General features: G+C 47.0%; 1 protein-coding gene across 1 annotated transcript in view; it reads right to left on the bottom strand.

Moving 5' to 3' along the window:
* NUP210 (nucleoporin 210kDa) overlaps positions 1-12,761 on the bottom strand; it is a 115,390-nt gene that overhangs the window by 87,831 nt on the left and 14,798 nt on the right. The window contains exons 5-6 of the mRNA XM_015566043.1: positions 4,971-5,067; positions 1,117-1,267 (exon numbers count right to left, since the gene is read on the bottom strand). Of these exons, the coding sequence (XP_015421529.1) occupies positions 1,117-1,267; positions 4,971-5,067 (248 nt within the window). The remainder of the gene's footprint in view (positions 1-1,116; positions 1,268-4,970; positions 5,068-12,761) is intronic.

Raw genomic sequence — 12,761 nt, 5'->3', positions numbered from 1 at the left:
TAATCCATGATTCTCTCTCATCATGGATATTTCTATCTCTCTCTCTCTCTCTTCCTTCCTTTCTGAAATCAATAAAAATATATTTAAAAAATAAAAAATAATATCCTTGACTTATTGAAAAATCAAAGAACATACAGAGCCCCTCCTTTGGGTCAGGCTTTGTGGTGAGTGCCTCCCAGAAAGGCAGGCAGGGAAGCCCTTTACCAACACAGGCAGGACAAAGGGCCTGTCCATCTAAGCCCTGCACACCACACAAGGGCCCAGGATCCTAAGAGGCAAACTGTTTCCAAAGAGCAGAGTCCTGTAGGGTCAGCCCTGTGCCATGGCACCTCCATGTTTCCAAAACCCTCCAGGACTCCCAAACTACTGGCTAATCTGCCAAAGAGTCTGAATATGGGGAGGTTTCTGTCATCTGTCACTTTGCAGATTAAAAGGCAGATGAAATACCACTGCCTGTCTGCCTGTGACCCAGGAACCAGGCCAACAAAAGGAAGAACTCCGGTTTGCAGTTTGCAGGCAGGGCAGACATCTTCTCACAAGAATCTGGAAAGAGCCAGGACTGTGACAAAACCCACCCTTTTCCTATCATACCCCTCTTGAAATGAGGCACTGATGGAAAAGTAGGTGCTGGTGAGGCCAGGGCAACACTGGGGGTGGAGGGAGGGTTAGGAGCACTAGTCCTTCACAAATGGAACCGCCAGTCTCAGGGCTTCTGTGGGGCACAGGAAGAGACAGCATGGAGGGCAACTCAGGATTGTTCGCAGAGTGCCCAATGCTTGGATGTGTCCCTATATTGGCACAGGGGGTAGTTGTTGAAAGTAAGCTAATTAGTGAAAATCCCAGTGCTCCTGAACCTCCTGCAAAACTGAGAATGGAACAAATGTTTGTGACTCCAGATGGTGCACTCTGGTGCCTCAACTACCTCTCACTAAGCTGTGGCCCCCAAACCCAAACCAAACTAACAAAAACATGGAATCACACCTTGAAGTTCCCCTTTCATGACAGTGAAACTTTCACGGCAGTGCATTTCACTTCCATGAGGAAATGTGCATATGGGGTGAACAGGCATCCTGCCCCCTCCCCAGGAAGCCCAGCACCTCCCGCGCGCAGGCCCACCTGATACACGGCCTCCTGGATGCGAGCCTTGAGCTTGGCACTCCCGGTCTTCATCCCGGACACCAGGACGGTGTCCCCTTGCTTGGCCGCCTTCTCCATTTCTAATATATAGGAAGGAGGTGTGTAGGTAGACTCCAGGAATGGGAGGATTCTGAAAAAGCACATGTCATCAGACCTGATGTGTGGAACCAAAGAACCTCACACATCCACTGTCTATCAGGACTCCTGTAGGTACCAGGTGCTAAAATGAGAGGTGTTGCCCTAGTTGGTGCTGCTTAGAAATGTGTCCATGAAACTTCCTTATCAGACTTGCCAACATCCTTATGAAAATTGCACATTCATGGGCCCTGGCCCAGCTCTTTGTTTGCATGAAGCCTGGCAGTCTGCATTTTATCAAAATCTACATGTGATTATGATAAACACTGAAATTTTAGAATCACCCACTTAGTAGAAATGCTTCACTCTCACAGATGTGAAAGATGAGGCCCATGGAGACTAAGAAGCAGGCCCCAGACAACAGACTCAGCCAGGGTGATGTCAAAAATGCCCATCAGGCTCCCCAGGGCCACTTGCCATGTTCTGGTCCATCCGTGGGCTACCTCCTGCCACAAGGAAATGAGTCTCAATGACCCAATGCATCAGGACTAGGGAATCATATCACATCTTATCCTTTTTAGGGTCGGGCTGTGGGGGAACGCCCAGGTGGGGAGAGAAGTTGAGATGTGTGGGGTCTCCCCAGAGTGTTGTTTGGCAAGTATGGCTGGCTTAAGGGACCCTTTTGAAACAGTCTGTTACCTACAGTCTGTGATTTATAAATAAGCCCACCTTTCTGCCTGAACAAGAGCCATCCACTGGAGATGCTTTCCTTCTCCCCGAGTCTGCTGGGTGCTATACTGCACCATGATCTATCTCCTTGTCCTATCTTACTAGGTGTCATATGCTGAGTTTAATGAAAACCCAATACACTAGTTCCAATACGCCTTAGTACCTGGGATTTCAGTTAGCTTTGGACTCAGATATGGGGTGACTGGGAGCTCAGGGGCCTGTTGTGGCAGAGAACAGTCCAGTGACACAGAAAGGACTCCTGGTAGGTACCACGTGCTAAAATGAGAGGTGTTGCCCTAGTTGGTGCTGCTTAGAAATGTGTCCCTGAAACTTCCTATATCAGACTTGCCAACATCCTTATGAAAATTGCACATTCATGGACCCTGGTCCAGATCTTTGTTTGCATGAAGCCTGGCAGTCTGCACAATAAGGGCCTGTGAACCAGCATTCCCTGAACATCTAGTGTGCACAGTCCCAGCAGGGGCTCTGAACACAGTCCATGTGCTGACCCACAGGGCCACCCTCAGAGGGAAGCTGATACTCAGAGGGTCACATTCCTTCACTAAGACTCCAGGCAGGAAGTGACCAGGTCGGGACTGGAATCCAGACCTTTGACTGCCAAGCCCATGTCCCAGGCTTTATGAGATACCAGCAGTTCCAGAGCTCTTCCAGGTAACACACTGATGGTCCCAGTCCCGGGAAGAGCTCTGGCCCAGGAAGGTGCCTAGGGGAGCAGGGTGAGGACATGAGGGTGTCTGCCAGGAGATGCTTGAGCCAAGCCTGGGTGTGTCCTACAGCCCTAAGCTTAGACCTTTAAAGGGATAAATACCAGACTCTTAGCTCCCCACAAAATACTTACAAATTGCAAGGGGGTAAGAAAGTGACCTCAAATTGGGGTCTTTGGCAGACACCTAACCCAAGTGATGACAGTAATGGACCAACATCAACATCAGTGCTGGACCAGCAAAATCGTAACACGATGCAATTAGAAGAATACAGAATCTCATCTTTTTTATATTCCTGCCAAAGATGCAAAGCTCTGAGTCTAATTGGGAGTGAACATTAAACAAACCCCAAATGAGAGACCTCCTACAACATAACTGGACTGCAGTCTTCACACATGCTGAGATCCATGAAACAGTTCCAGGCTGATAGTGACTAAGTGACAGGACAACATGGAGGGACTCTGGGCTGGGTTTTTGCCACAAAGGATGGAATTGGAATAATTGGTCAATTTGAATGAAGTCTTGTATGCATCAGTGTTTATTTCCTAACTAGAGGCCCGATGCACAAAATTCATGCAAGAGTAGGCCTTCCTCTCCCAGGCTGCCAGCACCAGATTCCCTCTGGCCGTTGGCAAGCACCCAGGACCCGGGCTTCACTCCAGCTGCCAGCAGGCACCTGAGACCCGGGCTTCCCTTGCAGCTCTGGCTTCGTTCGGAAGGTTGTCCAGAAGGATGTCCAGAAGGGCATCTGGTGTAATTAGCATATTATGCTTTTATGATTATAGATTTTGGTGAGTATGCTGTGGAGACACAGGAAGTGCCCTTTGTGGCAACAAATGCACATTAAAGGCCTCAGGGTGATGGGGCAACAGGCTGGCAAACCTGCTCTTCTAGGGCAGCAATTTTCATCCTTGTCATCTCGTGGCACATAAACGAATTACTAAAATTCTGTGACACATCAAAAGCCATGTTATAATTTTTGCCAATTTGACAAAAAAGAGTTATAATTTTGATTCATTCACACCAGATGGCTTTGTTGGGTTGGCTGTTGTCATTTTTTCACTTGATGATCTAAGGCAGGGGTCCTCAAACTTTTTAAAGAGGGGGCCAGTTCACTGTCCCTCAGACCGTTGGAGGGCCGGACTATAGTTTAAAAAAAAAAACTACAAACAAATTCCTATGCACACTGCACATACCTTATTTTGAAGTAAAAAAACAAAACGGGAACAAATACAATATTTGTATTTGCATGTGGCCCGTGGGCCGTAGTTTGAGGACCCCTGATCTAAGGGAATGTGCCCCTGACTAACCATTCAGCTACTGCATGTTTTAAAAATTCTTGCGGCACGCCACTTGAAAATCGCTGGTTTAGGGAAACCACCTTTTGTTCTGTACTTGCAACTTTTCCATAGACTGAAAATGGCTGCAACATTTTTAAAAATTAAGCATTTCTGCCCACAGAGGGACTACACTCTTTTAAAACATACTTGATAAAGCATGAGACAATGTAGTATCACCGAGGTAAAGCCCAGGCCTGGCTCTTTGTCCGACTGGCCCACAGAACCTGCGGTGTATGGATGCACACCCATCCTGTCCACAGGTGGTAGCCACTGACTGCACAGTGATATGCACCACAGATGCAGCTAGTGTACCTAAAGACCTGGGCTCCTCATTCTACCTAACGTAAATGCAAACAGCCAGGATAAGGTGGTGGCTACCATATTCATAGTGAAGATTTATACAGATCTGGTTTAAAGTCTATCTACGCCATTTACTAATATGAGACAAAAGGTTTCAAACTCTTAGTTTCTGTCTGAAAAGTGGAGAAAATAGTGGTACGTAAGCCCACATAGCTATTGGGAGGAGTTACTGAGTCAAGATAGGTGAGGAATCCATCTGTACTCCGGTGCTGGGAACACAGCCTCTTGCATCCGAGAATGTCCTCTTAGCTGGAACCTGTCTCCCCATTAACCGTCCCCTAATAGGAGACTGCCCTCTGGGGACACACAGAACCCTTCCCTGTACCCCATTACCAGGGACAAGTTTTCTCTTCTATAGTTGGACACTCAAGCCTCCTTGACAGCTGCTCACAGAACACACCCAATGGACTGCAAAAGCATCAAAATTCCCGCACAACTGTGTGGGCCAAACACTTTTTCCTAAATCAGTCCCGAGGAATGTTGGCTGGCATACTGGCAATCGCCCCTCACTGACAGCAGCAATGATCATGATGAAAGCCCCCAGCCAGTTCAGAGCCAAGTGACACCCCTTCCCATTTCCCTTCACAGGAGAGGTAGTTCTCACCGTAGTGCACTGTGGGAGTCAGAGAAGCGGCTGGCCTCCGTGTCCTTCATGATTGTCCAGTCAAAGACCAGTCCAGCCAGGGTGCTGAATGTGTTCCCTATAAGAGCAGATGGGGGAAGGGTGGTAAACATGCTGGAGTTAACTCCCTGGGGCCAAGGGAAGGGAAAGTCCTCAGGCCCCTGCAAAGGAGTGAGGGCAGTTGGGAAATTGAGGCTTAAAGGATCAGGGTCCCGAGGCTGTGAGGGGCCAAGCTGGGATGTGAATCCAGACCTGTCTCAGATGAATGCTGTGTGCTTCCCGCTGTACCTCCCCCTTTGCTCACAGCAGGTTTAGTGTAGTGCGTAACACCATCACCCCTAGCGCCTATAAGCACTTTACAGTTTAGGCAGCAGTTCTCGAGACCTGATTCATCCATTCTTCCTACCACCTCCCTACACAGGGAAAGAAACTTCAGAGGAGAGGCAGATCCCCCACCTGCTGGCTGGCTTCAAATGGCTGGGGGATTCTTGTCTCTTCACCTTGACACTGAGACCCCTGGCCTCCAGGGTGGGGCTGATGGGAAGCCATGTGCATCTGGCCTTGCTCTTGAAAAGTCTAAAGGTCCAAGTTCCTGGGCTCTATTCCTTCCTGTGAGCAGTAGCTAGCTGGCTCAGCCTCTCTAGAGGGACATGATCACAGGTGTGCCACCTTCCCCACCATACCCTATTATCCCACATCCACTCCACCCCCATCATCTATATTCCCTGCTTGTCCAGCCTCCAAAGCAGAGCACCTGGAGCCCAGAAAGGTGTTTTCCAGCACACAGGGCATGGTGTTTAGAGTGAGAGAGGACTGGGATCCTGTACCCACACCTCCTGTGAGGTTTCAGAGGTCAAATTAAACAGTGCTTATCAAAAGTTCCACAAAATTGTCACTGTCGTTACTTTTCAGGGCACTTATTATGAAGGGAAACCATTCCTTACCATTCCTTAGATGTCTTTCCATCAACTTAGCAACTGATCAGAAGAAGGGAAGAAAAACCCCATGCACAATGGACACAAGCTTGGAGCTCCAAGGGAGGACCCAGAATACCCAGCTGCTGTGACAACTCACCCAGTTCTTTCCTGAGTGGACAATGAGTAACATATAGGGTGCAAAAGGGAAGAGGACAGGGCAAAAACCAAGGGAGGGAGGCAGCTGCAAGGATCCTGTATCCTCCTCCCCTCAAAACCAGACCCCAGCCTAGCGGGCAAGAGAGCCATGCTCTCAGTGCCGGCGCATGGCCCTCCCACTATACAGAGTGTGCTCAGCTGTCTGAGTACTGTCATTACTGGGAATTCAGGAGGACAGGACTGTCCCAGTTATCTCTGCGGTACCTTGGCAGGGCCTGACACACATTGTAGGTGCTCAATAAATGATTTTGAGCAAACAAAAGGTAAAGGTATGTGATTTCTTAAACCTCAAAGCATTTTGACCAATATAACCTGTCTCCCCAGTATTCCGGCATTAGGTAAGAAGGTAGATGGTAAAACCCATGCCAGTGAAGCATGTTGGCTGCAAGAGTCCAACCCAAGGACACCACTCCCTGCTGCAGGGACCTACACCTTTCCTGCTCACCCAGTGAGGAGCAGCTCACCAACTCCCAATATAGCCCATTCCTCTGTTTAATGGTTCTGACTATGAGAACCTCCTGCCCACGAGTCAAAATGGGATGCCTAAAGCAAAGCCAGCCCAAAACCTCCCCCCCTCTTCTGGTGGCAGAGCCAAGCATGCTGACTCTGCAATCCACTTAATTGGGAGAAGAATGGATTTCCCTATTATCGCAGCAGACTGTCAAAGCATGACCAGAAATTCAATACAAAAGCTTTCTTGGCACATGTCCATTCAAGCATCACTAAAGTGTACTGACCTACCCAGGTCATCTCTGAGCACCACTTTTCTCACTGTAAAATAGGAATAAAAATACCAATGCACAGGGTTGTTGGTAAGATCAAATGGTGAAAGGGCCCCAGCGAGCAAGTACTATCCAAGAAGACCTTCTGAGGACAAGACTGAGGCTGGGGTAGGCCTGCTGGGGTCTCTTAACATGAAAAATGGCAATAGGAAATTTGTTTTCATATAGTTCTGATTTGCTGCCCCACCCAGCCTCTGCTGCATGCCCACCACGTTCAAATGGGAGGACAGAGGAATGTGTGGCACATCTCAGACTGATGCATGGAGCAGGAATATGTGGGGCTGGTAAGGTAGGGGACAGGGGGTGTCAAAAAAACTTCTGCCTAAAGTTTTGCTTTTTCCATTCCAAAAGTAGCTATTAGCACGTACTATGTGGGACAGACTAAGCCAGGGGTGGGCAAACTTTTTGACTCAAGGGGCCACAATGGGTTCTTAAACTGGACCGGAGGGCCGGAACAAAAGCATGGATGGAGTGTTTGTGTGAACTAATATAAATTCAAAGTAAACATCATTACATAAAAGGGTACGGTCTTTTTTTTTTTTAGTTTTATTCATTTCAAACAGGCTGGATCCGGCCCGCGGGCCATAGTTTGCCCACGGCTGGACTAAGCCCATGACCTTGCAGCCTCACAGCCAAGTGTTAATATTGAGAAATATAACCCAGGGTCCAATCTCCGGAGGCTGTACCTCCCCTGTCCTGGTCTGGGGACCACAGAAAAACATTAAGCAATTCAACTTAAATCTCTAATGAATGCCCACTGGGCCCAAAGTCCAGTGTCAAACACAGAGAGGCCAGAAGAATGAGGTCAGCCCTGTTCTGCTCTGCAAGTGCTGGACTGGACAATGCAGAGTGAAAAATGCCCCACACCCAGTAGTGTCAGAAGGGAGGAGCAGATTTTTCCTTCGTGGTCAGGGAGCGCTCCCTGAGAGAATGTCTAAAAGGGAATATCCAGAGGGACCAGGTCTTTTGAAAGCAGAAATAGGAAGAAACGCTGGAAGGTGGTCTGAGAAGAACATGCAGCATAAGGAAAGGGGGAGGGGAAAAGACGGGGACATCACTGGTGACCCTGAGCTAGTCTAATTTTGCCATGTATGAGGTGTGTGGGGGCTGAAAAATACTGTGAAAAACATTAGCTCAAAACAGTCACTCAAGATGCCCTTGGGCCAAAAGGATGGCCCCAGCCCTGTGCAGAGCCCACCCAGGAAACACACTGCAGCAGGAAACAGGCGATGTGCCCTGGGGGACACCCACACACAGGAAACACACTGCAGCAGGAAACAGGCGATGTGCCCTGGGGAGACAAGAGCTCAAGCAACAAAATCAGACATCCTGAGTTCCAACCCATGCTCTGCCACCCATGAGCTGTGGGACCTTGAGCAAGTTACTTAAGATCTGGGCCTCAGCCTCCTTGTCTATGCAACAAGCATTATCCATTGAGAGTAAATGACTGCACTTGTAAAGGGCCTGGCACAGTGCATGGTATACAGAAGGCACCTAACAATGCTTCTTGAGCCATAAGCAGAGTCTTTTTGACAAACACCAACCAGTCTAGATAAGATGTGTCCTTTCTGAAACTGTTGTCCTCAAAGGTTACAAAGGTCAAGTTCCTCTTGACAAAGGACACTGTGGCTAGTAAAGAGGACAAAGGCTCAGGGAAAAGAAAGAAGAGATAACTGAGGTTCTGATCCAAGGATTTCTGGGGAAGGTTAACCAACTAGAAAGTGTGACACCCTCACAGTGAACAATGAGGAAGGTAGTGAACCACATGCTTACTGCAAAGGTGGGGCCTTGATCTGGACCACTGGTTCTCAACCTTTAATACAGTTCTCTTTAATACAGTTCCTCATGTTGTGGTGACCCCCAATTTCATTGTTACAAATTGAACATAATTAAAGCATAGTGATTAATCACAAAACAATATGTAATTATATATGTTTTCAGATAGTCTTAGGCGACGCCTGTGAAAGGGTCGTTTGACCCCCAAAGGGATCGCGACCCACAGGTTGAGAACTGCTGATCTGGGCAATTAATGAATGATCCAGCATTTGTAGGGCAGCTGGTGAACCTCGAATTCCTACTCTGGAACTGGTCTCATGTGCCACTGAAACCTCAGGAGTGGGAAAGGTGACTACCAAGGGCCACTGGGCACCTGTCCTGCAGGGGCAGGCCAGGAACAAACACCTTCCCACTCCTGACATTGCCACTAACCACCTAAGGGAAAGGATGCATACCTAGCAGAAAAATGACTCAACTATAACAAAGAAGATGAACAATAACAAGTGTTAGTGAGGATGTGGAAACACTGGAAGCCTCATGCACTGCAGGTGGGAATGTAAAATAGGATAGCTGCTGTGGAAGAAAGCCTGGTGGTTCCTCAAATAAAAATTATTTCCACTCTGGGTCTATACCCAAGAAGCACATGCTACTGCAGGGATGAACCTGAAACACATTATGTGCAATAAAAGCCAGTCACAGAAGGTCACAGAGTGTCTGATTTTGTCTATATGAAATTCCCACAATATGCAAATCGATTCACACAGAAAGTAGATCAGTGGTTGTCATGGGCTGGAGAGAGGAAAGAATGAAAAGTGACTACTAATGAGTATGGGTTTCTTTTTCACAGTGATAAAAATGTCCCACAATCAGTGGTAATGATTGCACAATTAAACAGGTGAATTCCATGATATAAAATATCAATAAAAATGAACAAATCTTTTTAAAATCTGTTACTTTTTAACCCCTTCCCCGGCAGAAACGTGTATACTCGTTTTCACAAAATGTTCTTTTTCAGTCGTCGATGAATATACTAAGAAAATATGGTAAAAAAATATGGTTTATAGGAAGACGAGTTACAAACTGTTTTCATAACCAGCATCAAAAATACTATATAGAACCAAAATAAAAAAATTAGTCTGAAAAAGAAACGTTTTTAACAAAAAAATTGTTGGGGAAGGGGTTAAAAAAGTGACTTAAGATGAGAAATAAAACAGTGGCCAAGAGCAAGGATGGGTAAACTAAACTAGTCCCAGGGACAACTTTGGCCCACTTCCAGTTTTTCTAAATAAAGATTTATTACAACACAGCTATGTCCATTCATTTACACACCATTTAAGACTGCTTAGAGCAACAATGGCAGAGCTGAGTAACTGCAGTAGAGACTGTACAGACAGCAGAGCCTACAACATTCACTCTCTAGCCTTCCACAGTTTGCTAACCCCCAGCCAAGACAGTGAACTCTGGGACCAGGTTGGAGCTCAGACTCTGGCTCTGCTACATACTAAGGACATGTCTGTGTTCATGCATGTGTGTGTTCACTCTGTGCCACAGTCTCATCCCCTGCACATGAAATGAGCTGGAAAATATGAAGTGTTCAGAGGAGTGCCTAGCACCTTTGTGGCCTCAAATTTTGGTCATTTGTCCCCAAGAAGAGCAAATGCCCCCCCCACCACCACCACATCACCCCCCAGAGTCCTGCAGGTAAGTTCCTATCACTTCACTGCACAAACTCCTTACTCAGCGCCCTCTGTTCTAAGGCCAAGTGCAAATCCCACACATGACACACAAGATCCTTTACATTCTGCAACCTACCCCTGTCTGAGCTTCAGTCGCTTTCAAAATAAAATGGCCTTCCCTTCCTAGCAAACCTCACATCCTCAAGGATCAGGCAACCATCATGTCTTCTAAGAAACTGTCCTGACCTCTGTCCTACACAATTCACCTCCAATCTTCCCAGGGTTTGGCTCCCCCAAACTCTGTGGTCCATTCACACTTTGCATCTAATTTGACTCTCAACAGCACCTACTGAGATGCATGTGGGCATTTATTTACACAGGGACCGTCCCCAAAGCCAGAGAATCTGGGAGCAGAGGCCAGGCCCTCCCTTTCCAGGCAGCACCCCCAGACCTGGAAGAGTGCCTTTTGCCATACTGGGCTTAGTGAGTACTCATATGCACCATGCAGCACTAAACCCTTTACACACTTCTTATCAAGTCCTTCAATTCCCTATCTTACTTTCACAGACCAGAAAACAGATAAGGTAGGCAACTTATTTGATGGATGAACACACAGAGGAAGGGAAGATTGGAAAGATGTCCCCAGAACAGTTCTACCCCTTCCAAGGGATATCTGGCACTGGCTAGAGATATGTTTGGTTGTCACAACTTAGAGAGTTCTGCTGGCATCTAGTGGGTGGAGGCCAGGGATGCTGCTAAACATCCTATGAAGCGTTAGACAGCCTTTTGCCATAAAGAATTATCTTCCCTTGAAAGGGAATGTCAATACTACCTACGCTGAGAAACCTCCATCTAGAAACGTTTTTAAAAAGCGGAGGGGGGGGGGGCCGGGTTGAGTGGTCAGGGAAGATTTCAAAGACAAGATGTGACTTGGTTTGAACTTGAAATTTTAGAAGATCCTTCATCTTAAAGGCATCTTGTGCCTAACTTGCTTTCTCCAACAAGAATCTTAACCTACATACTAGATTCAACAGGGTGATCACTTCATGAGGTATATAAATGTCTATTCACTATGCTGTACACCTGAAACTATTTTTAAACTTTTTAAAACCATTTTTCAATTTCAATTACAGTTGACATGCATTATTTTTTAGTTTCAGGTGTACACACCAGTGATTAGACATTATATAATTTACCAAGTGATCATCCCAATAAATCTCATACTCATCTGACACCATACATATTTATTAGAATATTACTGACCATATCCCCTATGCCCCTGGTCGGCAAACTGCGGCTCACAAGCCACATGCGGCTCTTTGGCCCCTTGAGTGTGGCTCGTCCACAAAATACCACTTGCGGGCACGCACGTACAGTGCTATCAAAACTTCGTGGCCCATGCGCACAAGTCAGTTTTCGGCCTGGGCGAGTCTATTTTGAAGAAGTACAGTTGATATTTGGCTCTGTTGACTAATGAGTTTGCCGACCACTGCCCTATGCTGTAATTTACATCTCTGTGACTGTTCTGTAACTACCAATATGTACTTCTTAAGCCCTTCACCTCTTTCACCCATCTACCCAGCCCCGCTCCAATCTGGCAACCACTAAAATGTTCTCTGTATCTATGAGTCTGTTTCTGTTGTGCTTGTTCATTTTTTTTTTTTAGGTTCAATTGTTGATAAATATCTAATTATTGCCATTTTATTGTTCATATTTTTTCTCTTGTTCCCCTTCCTTCTGCCCCTCTCCATTCCCCTACTTCTTCTTGAAGACCCTTTAACATTTATTGTAATACTGGTTTGGTGGTGATGAACTCCTTTAGCTTTTTCTTGTCTATGAAGCTCTTGATCTGTCCTTCAATTCTAAATGATAGCTTTACTAGGTAGAATAACCTTGATTGCAGGTCCTTGCTGTTCATCACTTTAATATTTCTTGACAATCCCTTCTGGCCTGCAAAGTTTATGTTGAGAAATCAGCTGACACTCTTATGGGGGCTTCCTTGTGTAACTAACTGCTTTCTTTTCTCTTGATGCTTTTAAGATTCTTTGTCTTTCCCCTTTTATATTTTAACTAGAGGCCCAGTGCACACTCGGGAGGGTCCCTCAGTCCGGCTTGTGCCCTTTCCCAGCCTGGGACCCCTCGGGGAATGACCATCTGCTGGCTTAAACCCGCTCCCCGGGGGGTTGGGCCTAAGCTGGCAGTCAGACATCCCTCTGGGAGCCCGGGAGCCCTCGAGGGATGTCCACTTTGCAGCGGGAAGCAGACCTAAGCTGCAGTCGGACATTCTTAGCACTGCTGAGGAGGCGGGAGAGGCTCCCACCACCACCCCTGTACTCACCAGCTGTGAGCCACCTTCTGGCTGAGCGGCACTCCCCCTGTGGGAGCATACTGACCACCAGGGGGTAG

The sequence above is a fragment of the Myotis davidii genome, unplaced genomic scaffold, assembly GCF_000327345.1.
Source record: "Myotis davidii unplaced genomic scaffold, ASM32734v1 scaffold282, whole genome shotgun sequence".
NCBI classification, from domain to species: domain Eukaryota; kingdom Metazoa; phylum Chordata; class Mammalia; order Chiroptera; family Vespertilionidae; genus Myotis; species Myotis davidii.
This window is presented reverse-complemented; position numbering and strand designations above follow the sequence as displayed.